Source organism: Carya illinoinensis, chromosome 5, assembly GCF_018687715.1.
Source record: "Carya illinoinensis cultivar Pawnee chromosome 5, C.illinoinensisPawnee_v1, whole genome shotgun sequence".
Lineage (NCBI taxonomy): Eukaryota > Viridiplantae > Streptophyta > Magnoliopsida > Fagales > Juglandaceae > Carya > Carya illinoinensis.
The window spans coordinates 22,488,507-22,505,388 of record NC_056756.1 but is presented as its reverse complement, the minus strand read 5'-3'; the positions used below and the strand labels follow the sequence as shown (position 1 = coordinate 22,505,388).

General features: G+C 39.9%; 1 protein-coding gene and 1 long non-coding RNA gene across 2 annotated transcripts; one reads left to right on the top strand and one right to left on the bottom strand.

The window, feature by feature from the left end:
- Positions 1-9,923: 9,923 nt before the first annotated feature.
- Positions 9,924-10,847, bottom strand: LOC122311141 (copper transporter 5-like). The gene has a single exon (XM_043125560.1). The coding sequence runs from the start codon at positions 10,791-10,793 to the stop codon at positions 10,356-10,358; it is 438 nt and encodes a 145-aa protein (XP_042981494.1). The 5' UTR covers positions 10,794-10,847; the 3' UTR covers positions 9,924-10,355.
- A 4,604-nt stretch (positions 10,848-15,451) lies between these two features.
- Positions 15,452-16,576, top strand: LOC122309150. Its single transcript, XR_006242365.1, has 2 exons — positions 15,452-15,945; positions 16,041-16,576. It is a non-coding gene; the product is annotated as an uncharacterized LOC122309150 (long non-coding RNA).
- The last annotated feature ends 306 nt before the right edge of the window (positions 16,577-16,882 follow it).

Below are 16,882 nucleotides of genomic sequence, written 5' to 3'. Positions count from 1 at the left end.
CGATCCCCATTTTGCGGCTTGAGTATCCGGCCTGTACAGTAAATCCCCATCTTTGTTGATTCACTGTACATCCGCATCGTGTATTTGGCTCCTGTTTTGATGCCCTCCATCCCGCGTGTTCTTCTCTCTCGCTAGGTAACCCGTTTGCTTCCTCCCTCCCACATTTTCAGATCGATTGCCAATACGATTTCGGTAAGTGATGATGGATAATTTTTTATCTTCTCTAGTTGTTTGACTTCCCCGATTTGAGTTTCTATTTTCCTCTTCTCCCCTCTCTCTCCTTCTCTGTTTCTCTCTTCCCAGTTTTCTTCCTCCCGATGCCATGATCTCTCTGTGAGACCTCCAAATTCGGGAAGGTATGTGGGACAATTTTTGTTTGCCATGAGTTGATGATGAAATAATCTGGGTAATTGAAGCACGGCTTGTTTTTATTGATGACATTTACTGTAATGCTGGGGTTTTTATTTCTTGCATCTCTTCTCATTTGTAATAAAAAAAAAAAAAGAATAATAAGACAAAAGAGTTAGTAGTTAAGATTGTAAATGGAAGAGAGAGAAAAAAGTAATAAAAAAATAGAGAAATATTATTTAATAGAATAGAGATACGGATGGGGAATGAGATGTGGGAGGCTTTTAGAAGATGAATAAAATTTAGGAAAAAATTTGAGGAAAAGTGATTTTAAGTTAAATTATAGGGATAGAGATGGGGAATAGGATGTGAATGCTCTTAGACGAATTGAGGATGGTATGCCTATCCTGCAGGTTTTCTAACTACTTTCTTTTCAGTTGCGTGGGCTTTATGGTAGAGGAGGAATAAAGATGATTGCTGAGAAGGTGTATCTATAACCTACACAGGTGATTGATGCTTTTTCTCTGCAACAAATTCATAAGGATTTGGTGATGGTGAAGGCTGCTCAACCACAGAATTTGTCTTGCTGGAAGCCTCCACCCAGAGGTTATCTCAAACTTATGTGGATGGAGCAATGTTTTTTGGTCTCCATAAGGCTGTGTGGAAGCAATTTTAAGAGATGAGCATGGAAATGTGATAATGACTGCCAGTAAAAGTGAAAATGAAATGACTGATTCCAAATCTATTGAACTCCTTGCAATTTTCAGAAGCTTACAACTTTATGGGGGAATAAGGCAGTACACCGGCTAGCACGCCATGCTTGGGAAGGTTGACACTATTGCAATGTGGCGGGGAGATGTTCCTTTGTATGTTGATCAAGCTATCTGGCTTGACAAACTTCATATGTAATGTTTTTCAGATATCACAAAAATATAAAACTAATTAGAACTAATTACATAGATGATCTGCACTTCTCCCTTGAAGAAAATGATTTTGATTAAAAACCTCAATAAAAGATTTCGATCTAACTAGCCGCATGTTTAAGTCGGCTCTTAAAGAGATTTTTCCAAGCTTCTTTAAATATGGAATTTTCTTGCATCGGTGGTAACGGGTTTTTTAGGAAATGGTGGACTTTCTAGAGAGAGAGTAGCGTTGCCGGCCGGCCTTAACAGAAAGGTCTTAGCCTAGAAATATGGGTAGAAGAAACTCAAACTGTGACGCCCCCAAAATCCCCACGCCCGAACACGGGGAATTCGAGACGTCCGGATGGTGACAACCCGGATCACCATCCTATCGACGGGTGCCAAGTGTGTGCAAAGGCAACAAATGTGCACAAGAAAAACGCAGCGGATAACGAAAGTCATATAACTAAGTACCAGAATTTTTCTTAACATAATACAAGCTATTTAAAACGTACATAGATAAAATATTACAAAACACAAATACAGTTTTAAACAAATAAAAAGATAACATCTGCAACCCGGCGGAGCCGCATCCTCGGGCTCAGCCTCCTCCTCTTCATCCTCTAACTCTGCACCAAAAGCTACGAACCACGAATGGTACCGCAGGTAAGTAAAATCCAAACACTACCTGATAAAAACACATATAACTCAAACAAGATGCATGAATCATGCCCAATGCACAAAGCCCATAAAACACAGTTTTCCACACACTCCAAAAAAAACCCATTTGGCCCAAAAACACATTCTTTCCGAAAAACACGCCAAAGGTCACATTTGGCCCAATATCTCGCCGGAAGTCCATCCGGCCCAATATCTCACCAGAAGTCCATCTGGCCCACGCCAAAAGTCCCATTTGGCCTCACAAACCATTATCCAATTTTTAACCGTATGCACCATGACCTCCCCTAGGAGTCATCCGCACACCCTGGCTCCAGTGTCACACCGCAGAGTACCACCACGCATGTGACACCTAACAAGCGATGCCCAGTTCCGCGCCCCGCGCGTGCGTAGCCAAGCATCCTCTAGCCCTCGCCAGCAAAGGGCCACGGAGTCGGTGAGTAGGGCGATGCCCGGTTCCGCGCCCAGCGCGTTCGTAGCCAAGCATCCCCTAGCCCCGCTCCCGTCATCTCTCTCGACAACTCAGGGGACATCACTCAGTTTATTCCGCTCCCGAGTGACCAGAGGAGCTCCACCGAGATAATAACCCATCCCGGCTTGGGCTCGTGATACACACGCACCCGTAAAACCACTCACGCCAATACACAGGCTTTTCACACAAATCCCACAAACACATGTGCATGCACCATGAAATGCCATATCAATGCATAATAAAATAATCCAACAACATAAATCAATAAAACAGACAACTCCGTCCTCCATCCATCCGACCCCCGAAACTCCTCGGACTCAGTCCGGAATCAACAACCAACAACAAATATTTATTGAATGAGCAATATATATTTAAATCTGTAAATAGGGTTTGGAAAATACTTACAGCGCTATACGGTATTTTTAGAAAGCTCGCGGCGTTGCAAACGGCGGAGGAAAAGCAACGTAACAGTGTAATTTACACTGTGTCCGTGGGTAATAAATTACCCATTTTTGAACGGGGACAAACCAGGGCTTAGGATTGATAGGGAATGGTTTAGGGATGATTGTGAAGCTATTGGAAGTGGTGGTTGGCCGTGGGTGGCGGCGAAAACGCCGGAAATAGGCCGGAAAACTCAAATCGGAAAGCAAGCTCGTAGGAGCTGTTCCGGTGGTCGTTGGAGGCCGGAAATAGGTGGGTTAGGACGGCAAGGAGTCGGTGATGAAGTGGTGAAGAAATGGTGGCCGGAGGTGGAGAGACGGCGGCGGATCGGAGTAAAATCCGTGGGGAAAGAAATGGCTCTTCCGGCCAAACGGCCGGCCGGATGGGGGAGATATTTGGTGGGAAGGTGCGCCGGAGGGAGGGGGTTCGAACGAGACCGGCGGCGAGCCAAACGGTGGCCGGACGGCGGCGGTCTGGGCAGAAAACAGTTCCGGCGACAGGGGCAAAAACAGAGCAGGTGCAGCCACTTCCGGCGGCTCTCGAAAGCAAACGGCTGGTCCGATGGCTCTGAAAATTGGTGGGGATGATCTATGGTGGAAGGGGAAGAGAATGGTGGTGACGGTGCATCAAACGGTGGCCGGACGGCGGAGAACCGGCCGGTCAAAGGGGCAGCGACGGGGTGGAGAGAAAAAGGGGCTGCTGCGTACGCGGGAGAGGAGGAAGAAGAAAGAAGAAGAAAAAAAAAGAAAAAGAAAGAAAAAGAAGGAAAAGGAAAAAGAAAAAGGAAAAAGAGAAAAGAAAAAGAAAAGATGAGGGAAAAGAAATGAGGTCCAGTCCTCACTCCGGAAACCAAAACTGATCCGCCGAAAACGATTTTAAAAACCGTAAAACGACTAAATAAAATAAACACATCAAATAAATTAAAAACCAATTTAAAACACATTAATTCAAAATAAATAAACTAATATATTAATTAAATTAAAAACAACCCTTCAGTGAAAATACACGTAAAAGCGGGTCATCACATCCTCCCCCCCTTAAAACAAATTTCGTCCTCGAAATTTGCGAGATCAAACCTCAGCACCAAGCAGGATACCATAAACAACTCCGATTATACTTGAGAAAATCATACCATCATCCATTTCCACACAAGAATGAAGAACGCGCTTCCCAAAAATACTCCTATAAGCAACTCCATCATATTCGCACTAATCTCCCAGAAATGCATCACGTCTAGAACTCTTAAAGCGGCCACGTAAACCGAAATCACCATATCCACAAGAACTTCAAAACCGCACCCAAGCAAATTTCAACAATTAGTACTTCTTATTAGAATGAACTGTATTAATCTCAATCAACTCTTATGTTATATTATCGAAACTTTCATTGTATACCATATCTTGGTAATCTAATAGTCACTTCCAAAATAAACCATCAATAATCATCATATGCACAACTAAAATATTACTCTCCAATTACAAGTACCTGCTTGAAATTTCGAGTCGTCACTAATTACCCAAATTCAGCACAAAATTTAAATACCTAATTATCTCCAAAATATCACGCTTCCGTGCACACTCTGATAACTCGCCAAAATGTAAAAAGACTATATCCTCATAAAATAACACCCTTGAGTACAAGCTAACTCTAACACCTGGAAGCAAGAAAATCCTTTACCACACTTTGATAGAAAATAAAATCTCCCAAAATCGTGAATCATCACTCCTATCCCTCAATTATCTCTAGCTACCTTAATCAAATCAAAATCATCCCCTAAATTCTGAATATCGTCTAAATTTAGAGATGACTAAACACACTACGAACCACGATTGAATTCACCATAACCTTAATAAACCCTTCTTATAAACTCACTTACCTACTTCTATTCTCATAACCCTAATATTAGCACGACTATTTCCTTCAATTGCATACAAAATTAAATCTCAAGATAGGCCATGCTATTCAAACCTCCAATCCATCAAAACTATGGCACTACTCTCCTGACTTCTACTGCTTATTACCTTACGTACCTGTTTAGGTTAATCACCGCTGATTCCCAAACTTCCACTTTCAAGATTTTATTATCCACTACACCTGGCGACTCAACAATCTCTCTTCTAGTTAAATAAAATGTATATAATTCTCCCAATTGGACACTCAAAACTCCAAAAGAAAGTATAGTCTCAAAATTTAAATTCCTATGTGACCTCAAGTCACAATTAATTCTCTAAGATAGTCTCCACAATAAATGCCAACTATCACTCCAATTGGTAACCCACTTCAACTGTACACTCCGATCAACTCACTAAGAACTCGAAGTTAAAATCTATTGAATTTAATACTATCACATCTAATCCATTTTCAGTACTCACCAAAGCCATTTCTCTCAAGCCCAAAAAGAGACTAGGATTTGTACTCTCCGAAATCCATACACCCTCACCACCACTATAAATGGATCTCATGTATCCTTAGCTAAGATCAATAATCATTCTAACGTATAAGTGATCCATCACTTCCATTTCCAACATCCGTACCTTATCCTCAAAATAAACAAAATTTCATTTCCCAAAACTGCATCATCTATTATCCTCAACTCGGTATGAATCAATCCTAAAACTTGTCACTATAACCTCGAGCTATAACAATTATTGCCAACCCACATTCCATTGAGTAACACGCTTCGACTGAACGCCCCAATCGATTTACCACTATCACGTGTCAATCTTATACGTCCTTAGCCGAAACCAATAGTCATTCCAACACACAAATAGTCTACTACCACTATTTCCACCATCTCGACTTATATCCGCAAATCAACATGACTCATTCCTATATCTGCTTAACTTATACCCTTAATATCAGTAAATAGTTATCGCTTAAAGCTTTGTACTGAAAATGACCTTAAACCTGCTAATAATCCGTTCCCAAAAGTTTATAGAACATAAGGTCTCAACTTCAATCGAATTCAATACCAACAATTAAACTATTGCTTCCAAAACCTCAATGGATCTATTTCTTCCGAACCGACAAAAATCATTTCCTAAAATCGATTACTACAACCTCGAGTTAACAATAGTCATTTTCTGAACTAAGTCAATATCTACAATCCTCAAAGAAGTATATGAGCTAAATCATTACCTTCCATTCTCAAAGAAATGTACCCCAGAAAAATTTCATATTATTAACTAAACTCTGATCAACCCCATTTTAATGGTTGCAAACTAATCACTCTCCAGAGTGGATCAAGCTAGCACCCCAAGTCTGTAAAATTAAGAACTCAACTCTTATTATAAATTGGTCCTTCAACTCTGCAATTCTAAAACCTTAAATCAAATAAGAATAATTTCTAAAATTTCTAAGATCAATGAGCTTACACCCCATAATAGAACAATCGGCTCCCAAAACCTTTAAAATCTAATACATTAACGGATAATAAGTCATTTTCTGAAATCCTCGAGATTGATAGCTTTAATCCAAAACATTCACCTTAAAACTTGTAAATTTTTAAAACCCCAATTTCCACCAAATTGTTCATCCGAATAAGCGAAATTTAAAACTTGAAATTTAATTATTTCCCCCAAAGCTTGTCGAACCTAAAACCTTAATTACCAAAATCTTATTTCCTAAAATCTATAAGGCCTCAAACCTTAGATAAAATTTTCTTAAACCAATCCTTAAAGTTCGTTGAACCTACACTCTCCTATTCTATAGCTTCATTACATAATTTCTACAAAACCTAAGACCTCAACCGTCTTAAGCGACTTAAAGCTAACTCCCCTCCTTAGTTGCAACTTACATTCCTACTCCCAAGAAATTGCCTAATCCATGTCGTTCCTTTCTAGCCACAATATTATGAAAGTAACCCACCTTTATAAAAATTCAACCCTACTTCACTAAGTTTTTTTTTTTTTTTCAACAACATTCTCAATAGTACCGTCCTCCTGTCATAGCACAATCCTCAATCCCACTTTAACACCGGACAAAACAAAACAAAACAACTTAAAACAAAATAAACAAAACAAATAAACAACATACTTGCAATTCAAATAAAATCAAATCAAGTTAAAGAAAAACAAATAAAACCATCGTAAAATCAAAAACCAAAACCAACATCACACAGCAAGAAACAAAAGAAACCAGCATGCAAAAACATAACCAAATAAATAAAAACAAGCAAACAAGTTCAAACAAATAAAACAAATCAAATAACAACTTTACTTAACATAATTTTTGAAACACAACCTTTAAAAACATTCTGGTACTACCTACGGGACATGTGGTTTTACCCAGAGCCAAACCGCTCTGATACCACCTGTGACGCCCCCAAAATCCCCACGCCCGAACACGGGGAATTCGAGACGTCCGGATGGTGACAACCCGGATCACCATCCTATCGACGGGTGCCAAGTGTGTGCAAAGGCAACAAATGTGCACAAGAAAAACGCAGCGGATAACGAAAGTCATATAACTAAGTACCAGAATTTTTCTTAACATAATACAAGCTATTTAAAACGTACATAGATAAAATATTACAAAACACAAATACAGTTTTAAACAAATAAAAAGATAACATCTGCAACCCGGCGGAGCCGCATCCTCGGGCTCAGCCTCCTCCTCTTCATCCTCTAACTCTGCAACAAAAGCTACGGAACCACGAATGGTACCGCAGGTAAGTAAAATCCAAACACTACCTGATAAAAACACATATAACTCAAACAAGATGCATGAATCATGCCCAATGCACAAAGCCCATAAAACACAGTTTTCCACACACTCCAAAAAAAACCCATTTGGCCCAAAAACACATTCTTTCCGAAAAACACGCCAAAGGTCACATTTGGCCCAATATCTCGCCGGAAGTCCATCCGGCCCAATATCTCACCAGAAGTCCATCTGGCCCACGCCAAAAGTCCCATTTGGCCTCACAAACCATTATCCAATTTTTAACCGTATGCACCATGACCTCCCCTAGGAGTCATCCGCACACCCTGGCTCCAGTGTCACACCGCAGAGTACCACCACGCATGTGACACCTAACAAGCGATGCCCAGTTCCGTGCCCCGCGCGTGCGTAGCCAAGCATCCTCTAGCCCTCGCCAGCAAAGGGCCACGGAGTCGGTGAGTAGGGCGATGCCCGGTTCCGCGCCCAGCGCGTTCGTAGCCAAGCATCCCCTAGCCCCGCTCCCGTCATCTCTCTCGACAACTCAGGGGACATCACTCAGTTTATTCCGCTCCCGAGTGACCAGAGGAGCTCCACCGAGATAATAACCCATCCCGGCTTGGGCTCGTGATACACACGCACCCGTAAAACCACTCACGCCAATACACAGGCTTTTCACACAAATCCCACAAACACATGTGCATGCACCATGAAATGCCATATCAATGCATAATAAAATAATCCAACAACATAAATCAATAAAACAGACAACTCCGTCCTCCATCCATCCGACCCCCGAAACTCCTCGGACTCAGTCCGGAATCAACAACCAACAACAAATATTTATTGAATGAGCAATATATATTTAAATCTGTAAATAGGGTTTGGAAAATACTTACAGCGCTATACGGTATTTTTAGAAAGCTCGCGGCGTTGCAAACGGCGGAGGAAAAGCAACGTAACAGTGTAATTTACACTGTGTCCGTGGGTAATAAATTACCCATTTTTGAACGGGGACAAACCAGGGCTTAGGATTGATAGGGAATGGTTTAGGGATGATTGTGAAGCTATTGGAAGTGGTGGTTGGTCGTGGGTGGCGGCGAAAACGCCGGAAATAGGCCGGAAAACTCAAATCGGAAAGCAAGCTCGTAGGAGCTGTTCCGGTGGTCGTTGGAGGCCGGAAATAGGTGGGTTAGGACGGCAAGGAGTCGGTGATGAAGTGGTGAAGAAATGGTGGCCGGAGGTGGAGAGACGGCGGCGGATCGGAGTAAAATCCGTGGGGAAAGAAATGGCTCTTCCGGCCAAACGGCCGGCCGGATGGGGGAGATATTTGGTGGGAAGGTGCGCCGGAGGGAGGGGGTTCGAACGAGACCGGCGGCGAGCCAAACGGTGGCCGGACGGCGGCGGTCTGGGCAGAAAACAGTTCCGGCGACAGGGGCAAAAACAGAGCAAGTGCAGCCACTTCCGGCGGCTCTCGAAAGCAAACGGCTGGTCCGATGGCTCTGAAAATTGGTGGGGATGATCTATGGTGGAAGGGGAAGAGAATGGTGGTGACGGTGCATCAAACGGTGGCCGGACGGCGGAGAACCGGCCGGTCAAAGGGGCAGCGACGGGGTGGAGAGAAAAAGGGGCTGCTGCGTACGCGGGAGAGGAGGAAGAAGAAAGAAGAAGAAAAAAAAAAAAAGAAAGAAAAAGAAGGAAAAGGAAAAAGAAAAAGGAAAAAGAGAAAAGAAAAAGAAAAGATGAGGGAAAAGAAATGAGGTCCAGTCCTCACTCCGGAAACCAAAACTGATCCGCCGAAAACGATTTTAAAAACCGTAAAACGACTAAATAAAATAAACACATCAAATAAATTAAAAACCAATTTAAAACACATTAATTCAAAATAAATAAACTAATATATTAATTAAATTAAAAACAACCCTTCAGTGAAAATACACGTAAAAGCGGGTCATCACACAAACCAACCAGCTCTGGAAAGCAGAAGCTAGTGCAGCCCCGTTGGCATGCAAAATGGCGGGTGAAAGTGGGCATCAATCAAGCTCTGATTGAAGGGGATAACAGGCAGATGACACCAGCAGTAAAAGGAGAAGGGAACTGGGTAAACTAGAGACTTAAAAAGGATGGGTAGAGCATATCAAGGAAATTTCTAACAAGCACCCAGAATGGAAACTCATTCGGATCCCAAGAAGGGCAAATCATGATGCTCATAAAGTGGCAAGTTGGGCATTTGTAGCAATCTGAAAACAGTGTCAACAATCTGAAAAGATAATGAAGATTTGTAATGTGAGTATGCAGGTTTTGAATCCAAGCAAATCATTTATAGAAAGCAAAACTATGGCCAAGCTAAACTGACAAAATAACTGACAAGGAACCAAAAATAGAAGGAATATGGGAAAGAACAGATGAAAGCACTCGCAACATAATGGAAGTAGCTTGATTCAGACAAAAGGAAATTTCTTAAGATCTATAAGATGTTGACATACCAGGCAAAAACAGAACGATATGGAAATAACTCCACCTCTCTTGATCAAGGACCAAAATAACTCTCCCAACTTTAAGTTCTATAATGATCAATAAATACAACTAGAAGAGTACAAATCACCAAAACAATATAAATGTTTTATGGTAACTTAGATCAAGAAAATATAAAATGTACGGTTCTGTAGGCTAGTAAGTGTAAACCCAAAGACAACCTAAACAAAACTTTTTTTTTCTTTTTTTTTTCCTTTTTTTTTTTAAGCAGAATTACATTCATACATACACAGAGATGCAGATGGCACACTTCTTGCATCATTAATCTGATCCAAAAAAAGTCAAAAAACGTTTGAGACTTGCCATCAATTAAATGAAATCTAAGCACAAGCACAAGAATTATCTTCGACAAGAGTGGCAACATTCCTATCCTCACTTCTGAACAGTAAGTATCCGATCGCGAGGCCCAGCACGATGGCCAGGAAAACACCCCCGTTGTAAGACATCACCGCCAACATCAGCAGGTACCCGATCGCCCAGTTGAGTGCAAAGAGCGCCGCCCCACCGATCCTCGCCGCCGACCATCTCGGCCCTCTACGGAAGGGCATCCCTTGCAGCAAAGACTCCTCGATCTGTGCCGGAGGCTTCCCGGAGGAGACGAATTTGAGGTGCACGCGCCGGTCCTCCAAGTACTGGTAGAAGGCGGAGACGATGAGGCAAGCGAAGAGGGTGAGAGCGTAACTCGTCCACGACTTGGTTTTCCACGAGTCCACCAGGAGGGTCACCTCTTTACCCCAGTAGAAGGTCATGTGCATCATCTTTTCCGATCTTTCCTTTCTCGCCTCTAGCGAGTGAAAGAGAAGAATTAAGGAGAGAGTGAATTTAGAACGAAAGGTGGATCAGGTCTTATAAAAACCGGGTTGCGTATGGTTCGCGAATAAATCTAGCCAACCCCCGGTTCGTAAGCGCACGCCACACTCCTGACGTGGCGACCCGGTCCGGGATACCCAATTCGGTTTAGTGAATTAAATGAAACCTCACAAGCCCTTCATTCTCCTCCCGCTTCGCCTCAGACCCCTGTTCCCCTCACTCTTCTCTCTCACCAGAACCCTAGAAAACCCATTACGGCTTCTCCCTGTCTCGAGGCTCTTCTCCCTGTCGAACCAGAACAGTCAGCCCGTCTCTCCTTCAGCTTCGAGCCGTGCAAAAGGTACTTTTTTTTCCCAGTTCTTTGTATCTCTCCGATTTTGCATTTTTGTTTTTGCTCTCTCACCCATGCGCTCTCTCTCTCAGCCCTTCTCCGTTTCATCCCCGAGCCGCTGGACCACTTCGGAGTGAAGGTATATTTTTTCTTTCCAGTTCTGTTCTATGAGAGATTCTGTGTATTTCCTCTTCTGCATTTTTTTTTTTTTGCTCTCTTACCCATGCGCTCTCTCTCTCAGCCCTTCTCCGTTTCATCCCCGAGCCGCTGGACCACTTCGGAGTGAAGGTATAAATTTTTTTTTTCCAGTTCTGGTCTATGAGAGATTCTGTGTATCTCCGATTCTGAATTTTTTTTTTTGCTCTCTTACCCATGCGCTCTCTCTCTCAGCCCTTCTCTGTTTCATCCCGGAGCCGCTGGACACATCTCCCTCACCCCCTTGAGCTGAAGAAATCGTCGTCAAAGGTATGTTTTTTTTATCCAATTGGTTTTAAAGTTTTACGTTTGAATGCTGAGTGTCTGTCTCTCAGAGTTGCTGTATGTTTTTGTGGAGCCACACTTTAATGGGACTTACTTCTCAGTCGCACATGTTAAGGGCCTTTCCTTTAGAAATTAGGTTAAAGACCCAAATTTTGGGAACTGCAAGTCTGTATCATTGTCCCTTTCCTTTCTTCAAATTTTGGGAAGTTCTGAATTACAGTTTTGGCAAGTCTGTATCGTTTCTATGGTACAATGCAGAAGAGAAAAATGAGCATTTTTTTTACTTAGACGATGCTGATTTATTACATTTTGTATCGTTTCTACGATCCTCTAAATAAATCAGCATTTTTTTCACTTTTACTCCAAATAACAAACTTCGTCAAACTAGCTTTTTACATCCATTGTAAATTACATTTTGTTTTTGTAAAAGCTCTCTGTTATGAACTGTGTTAAGTGTTGAATGTAAAATAATTGCCAATTAGAAAGTTAGCAAATTTGCCAAAACTGTGTTGATATCAGATATGTTTGTTTAGTTGTAGCTAATGGTTATGTGTGTTTTATTTGGTATTTTAGTAAATTATATGCCTCTGCTTGGATGTATAAAACAATGGCTATATTGATCTCATTGTATGCTAGTTACTGCAATGGCTTACCATATATGAATTTTTTAACTCGTTAAGCCTTATTAACGATCGAAAGATTGAGTGGACTAGATTATCACCATCATTATGCCATAACATTATCATTTGTATTGATTGAGTTGAAATATTGCATATTTTAGCTATTTAAAACCAATGTATTTTAAATTCATCATGACATTATTATTGGTTTTAGATGGAAAAATAGTTAATAAACATAAATACGAGTTGTGATTTTTAATAGATTGATATCATGTTTATGCTTAATTTTACATTTATGATGTAATTGGACAATATTTCCTCACATATATAATATATTTGTGATAATTTATTTTTTTTATTTTAATTTATATTTGAGTGTTATTTTTATCTACTTATTTTCAGCTGGAATAAAATTGAATTTTCAGTCGAAGCATTTTTACGGAATCAAGGTGGCTCATGGAATAAATAAAGACAATGGACGCATGAAAGCACAGCACATGCTGGAAGAAAGAAAAGAAATAAAAGCAAATGTCAACATTTACAAGTATTAATCTGATGATGCTGGACGACAAAGTAAAAACGGAAAGGAGAAATGAACGTGGGAGAGTAATGAGTGAACGTGGGGCCCTCATTAAAGAAATGATGTAGCCGATTGAAGGGTGAAAGGTGATGGGGACGCAGCAGTGAACGTGCAGCGACAGCAGATTCATTTTTTGATGATTATTTTTCTTCTTTCATTAGCTGGGTAGAGGTGCAGACAGGAGGCGGCTGCTGGGGTGCTTTTTCGTTTAGTGCTGCACTAGAGTAGTGGAGATTTCTTTCTCGTCCAGACGGTCGGCAGCTAGTGATATTGCTTTTCGTTTTCAGTCCTTCGGATAGCAGGAGAGGCGAGGAGATTTTCATTTTTTTCTTTCTTTTTCGTTTAGTAGATAGCCGGCTAGCTGGAGTGAGACCAGCTTGGGCTTGAGTGGAGAGAGTGGTCCCGTGAGATGCTTTCCTTATTTTTTCGTTTAGTCAAGAGAGGGGCTGTTGGCTTTGCTTTGATACGGAAGGAGGGAAGAGTTTTTTGAGGGAGAGTAATACCGGTTGGGGAGTTGTTAGCTGTCATTAAAGAAAAGGGAAAAGTAGAAGAGCTGAAAGTGAAAGATAGCTGAACGTGGGGTACAGCCGAGAGATTGAAGGAATGGAGAGAGCTTCCCGGGAGCATTTTGGGGATACTTTTTCGTTTAGTGGAGAGGGCGGCTGCTGGGGGAATTTTTTGATGCTTGCTTTTTCGTTTAGTGCTGCACTAGAGTAGTGGAGATTTCTTTTTCGTCGAGACGGTCGGCAGCTAGGGAGATTGCTTTTTGTTTTCAGTCCTTCGGAATAGCAGTAAGGGTTGAGTTTTAAATTCTGGTTTTCGTGTAGCTGGAAGGGGGGAGATTTTCATTTTTCTTTCTTTTTCGTTTAGTAGATAGCCGGCATGGTTTTGGGCACTGGATTTTTCTCCTTTTCATTTTGGTTCGAGCAGCAGTAGAGTGGTGTTGTTTTTAATTCATTCTTGATTTTCGTTCAGCTGGGCGCAAGCTGTTTTTCTTTTCTTCTCCTTTCGTTTAGACCTTGCAGTGGAGTAGCTTGAATTTATTTTCTTCTCTTTCCGAACAGAACAATGGACAGCTTGTTTATTATTATTATTTTTTTTTTCTTTCGTTTGTTATTTTAGAAGCAGGTCGGCTGGTTAGATCGACAGCCTTCTTCCTTTCTTCTTCATTTATTTTTCTGCTATTTCCTTAGTCTTTTTATTTTTCATTTCCAGAGCAGAACCGATTCGGCATCTTTTATTTTAGATTTCTCTTGTTCTAATATTTCATCATAACTCAACTTAGATTTATTTTTATTGTTAGAAATATCATGTGTAGCTAATTTCTTAAACTTGAATTGTAGAATGAGACTTAATTTATTTTAAGTTCTAGTATGGTGCAATATTTTATTGATAATGTTGATTTCACTAAATTATTAGTTGGATTTAAATAAAAAATAGATTGAAGCTCTTGCTCTTGTTTTGTTGTTGACGTAAGGCACATCAAAAGCTTGAAAATTATCAAGGCTTCTCTCGTTTGTTTGTTAATGTGTGTTCGGCTAGTAAAATAGAAAATTCCTTAAGAAAATATTGCAAAACTTGAGCTTAATCCTTTTATCTTCCGATTATCAATGCCTTGATTGGATTGTTAATCGAGAAAATGATCTAGAATCCAAAATAAAGAGAGTCTCAAACCCAACTCAAGTGTTCGTTAATTTGTTTTCTTTTAGAAACTCTAATTTCAATTTCGATTATCTTTTTGCATTGCATTTTAATTAATTTGTTAGTCATTTACATTTCAATCCGACAATCAAACATCTAAAAATATGAATCTAGTCTATGACTAGTAACCTCTTCCATCCATTGTACATATCATCCTCTTGTTTTCTCTTTGTGAAGTTTTTCACATTTTTCAACAAGTTTAATTTTAAGTAACTTTTCCCTGTGGATTCGATCCTGTAAGATACTACAACGCCTGTATACTTGCAGGTAAAACTGCACTAGATTTTTGGTTCATTAATTTAAGTCAAAGTTTAGTCGCAACATATATATTGTCAATGAAAAATATTTAATTTAAAGGTGGCCTGGATGCAAGGTTTTAAAAACCGTTCCGTTCCGGCCGGAATGGCCGGAATTTTTCGTGCCGGAACAGTGTCCGTTCCGGGTCAAATTCCGGCCGTTCCGGTCAAATTCCGGCCGTTCCGGTCAATTCCGGCCGGAATTCCGGTATTCCGGCCGGAATAGTAATTCCGGTCCGAAAAAAAAAAAAAAAAAAAAAAAAAAAAAAAAAAAAAAAAAAACTCTTGTAAATAAGTTAAAAAATAATGAATAAAATTATACTTTTAGAATTCAAATACCCCTTTTCGTGCACTAGAAGTATTGTTATTTTTAATAATTTGTCTATTCTTTAATTTTTTTTCTTTTATTTTTGTGTCTTAACTCAAGTTTGTGATTTTTTTCAATATATATTTATTTTATAAATCTTTAATTCTTCTATATATATACACATATACATATCACACACTTACATATATATGTATTTATTTTATTAATTGTTAGTTTATATATACATATAAATATTTATATATAATATATAATTAATCCCGAAACGGTACACCGAAACGTACCGGTACCGAAATATTCCGTTCCAGTGCCTCAACCGGAATGGTCTCCGGAACGGATTTCAAAACTTTGCCTGGATGTCTCTTTTCCTTTTGTTGGCTTATTAAATCAATTTTCAAAATGCTAAGTTTAATTGATAGACACAATTAATATTTTAACACTGTTAGCTTTGAATTGAGCATTGACTGCATACAATGCTGATTTTGAGATCATGAAGGAAGATGTTAGAGATTGTCCAAAACAACGTCTATATTTTACCTGATTTCTTCATGATATTTTTGCTATTATATATAACCTGATTTTTTTGGCTGAAAGTAGTCATTGCGTTCGATATTGCTATGGCATCGAGTCAATCATCATCCTCTGTAATTAATTGTGATGAAATTGAATCACCGAGTTGTTGGTGTGGTTTGAAATCGCCATTAAAGATCTCCCACACCTACAAAAATCCTGGAAGGAAATTTTATGCTTGTCCAAAATATTACACGGTAATTAACCTCTCCCCTTTTTGGATTGGATTGCTTTTGAATGCATGTACAAAAATATTTAGTAATTGAGCTTGAAATTCTTGAATTGTCCACAGCTAGAACCAAGATGTCAATTCTTCATCTGGGAAGATATATTTCAATCAGTGGTACGTGAGAATGTAAACAAGACAAGAGAGAATGAACTTCGGAAGAGGAAGGATGCTTTATTGTTGCGTGAATATGAAGCTCAAATTGAAAAGGACAAACTAGTAGAGAGAGAGCAAATGCTTAACAAGCAAGAGGGCGAACTTGGGAGAAGGATAGTAGAGAATAGGATTGGTCGTATTTTCTTGTGTCTATTTTGGATTGTATCTCTTGTAATAGTTTGGTTCTAAGTGTAGATGTGTCACGAAATGTTTTAGATGTAAATAACTTTATCTTATCCTCTCGGTGTATAATTATGACAGCTAATTGTGGATATTATTTTTGCATCTTTGTAAGTAAGGTGGGGCAAGATTTTTGGACAGATAAAATCAACTGTCCAAGATTTTGGTTGTGAATATCATTTGGTTTTGTAAGGACTAAAATGTAGTGTTGTTAGTAGAAAAGCCTATTTATGAACTTGTCAGATACAAGCATATTATAATTTGAACTCATATGTGCCTAGTTTAAAGCTGTCTGTTTATTGCCAAGAGCATGTAGCTCAGATGGCATGAGACCCAGCCTCCATAAGAGAGGTCTTGGGTTCAATTCCCCTCTCCAGATCCCCCAATATCAAAAAAAAAAAAAAAGCTGTCTATTTATTCCTTGAGGGCAAGGATACTACACTGTTATCATAAACCAGTTTTGTTCTACGCTAGCCAAAAGTGTAAAAATTTTAATTTGTTGGTTTGCCCACCCAAGGAATGCTTTTGCCAACTCCTCAGCATTGAAACTCATTTGCTCCACGTAATAAAGA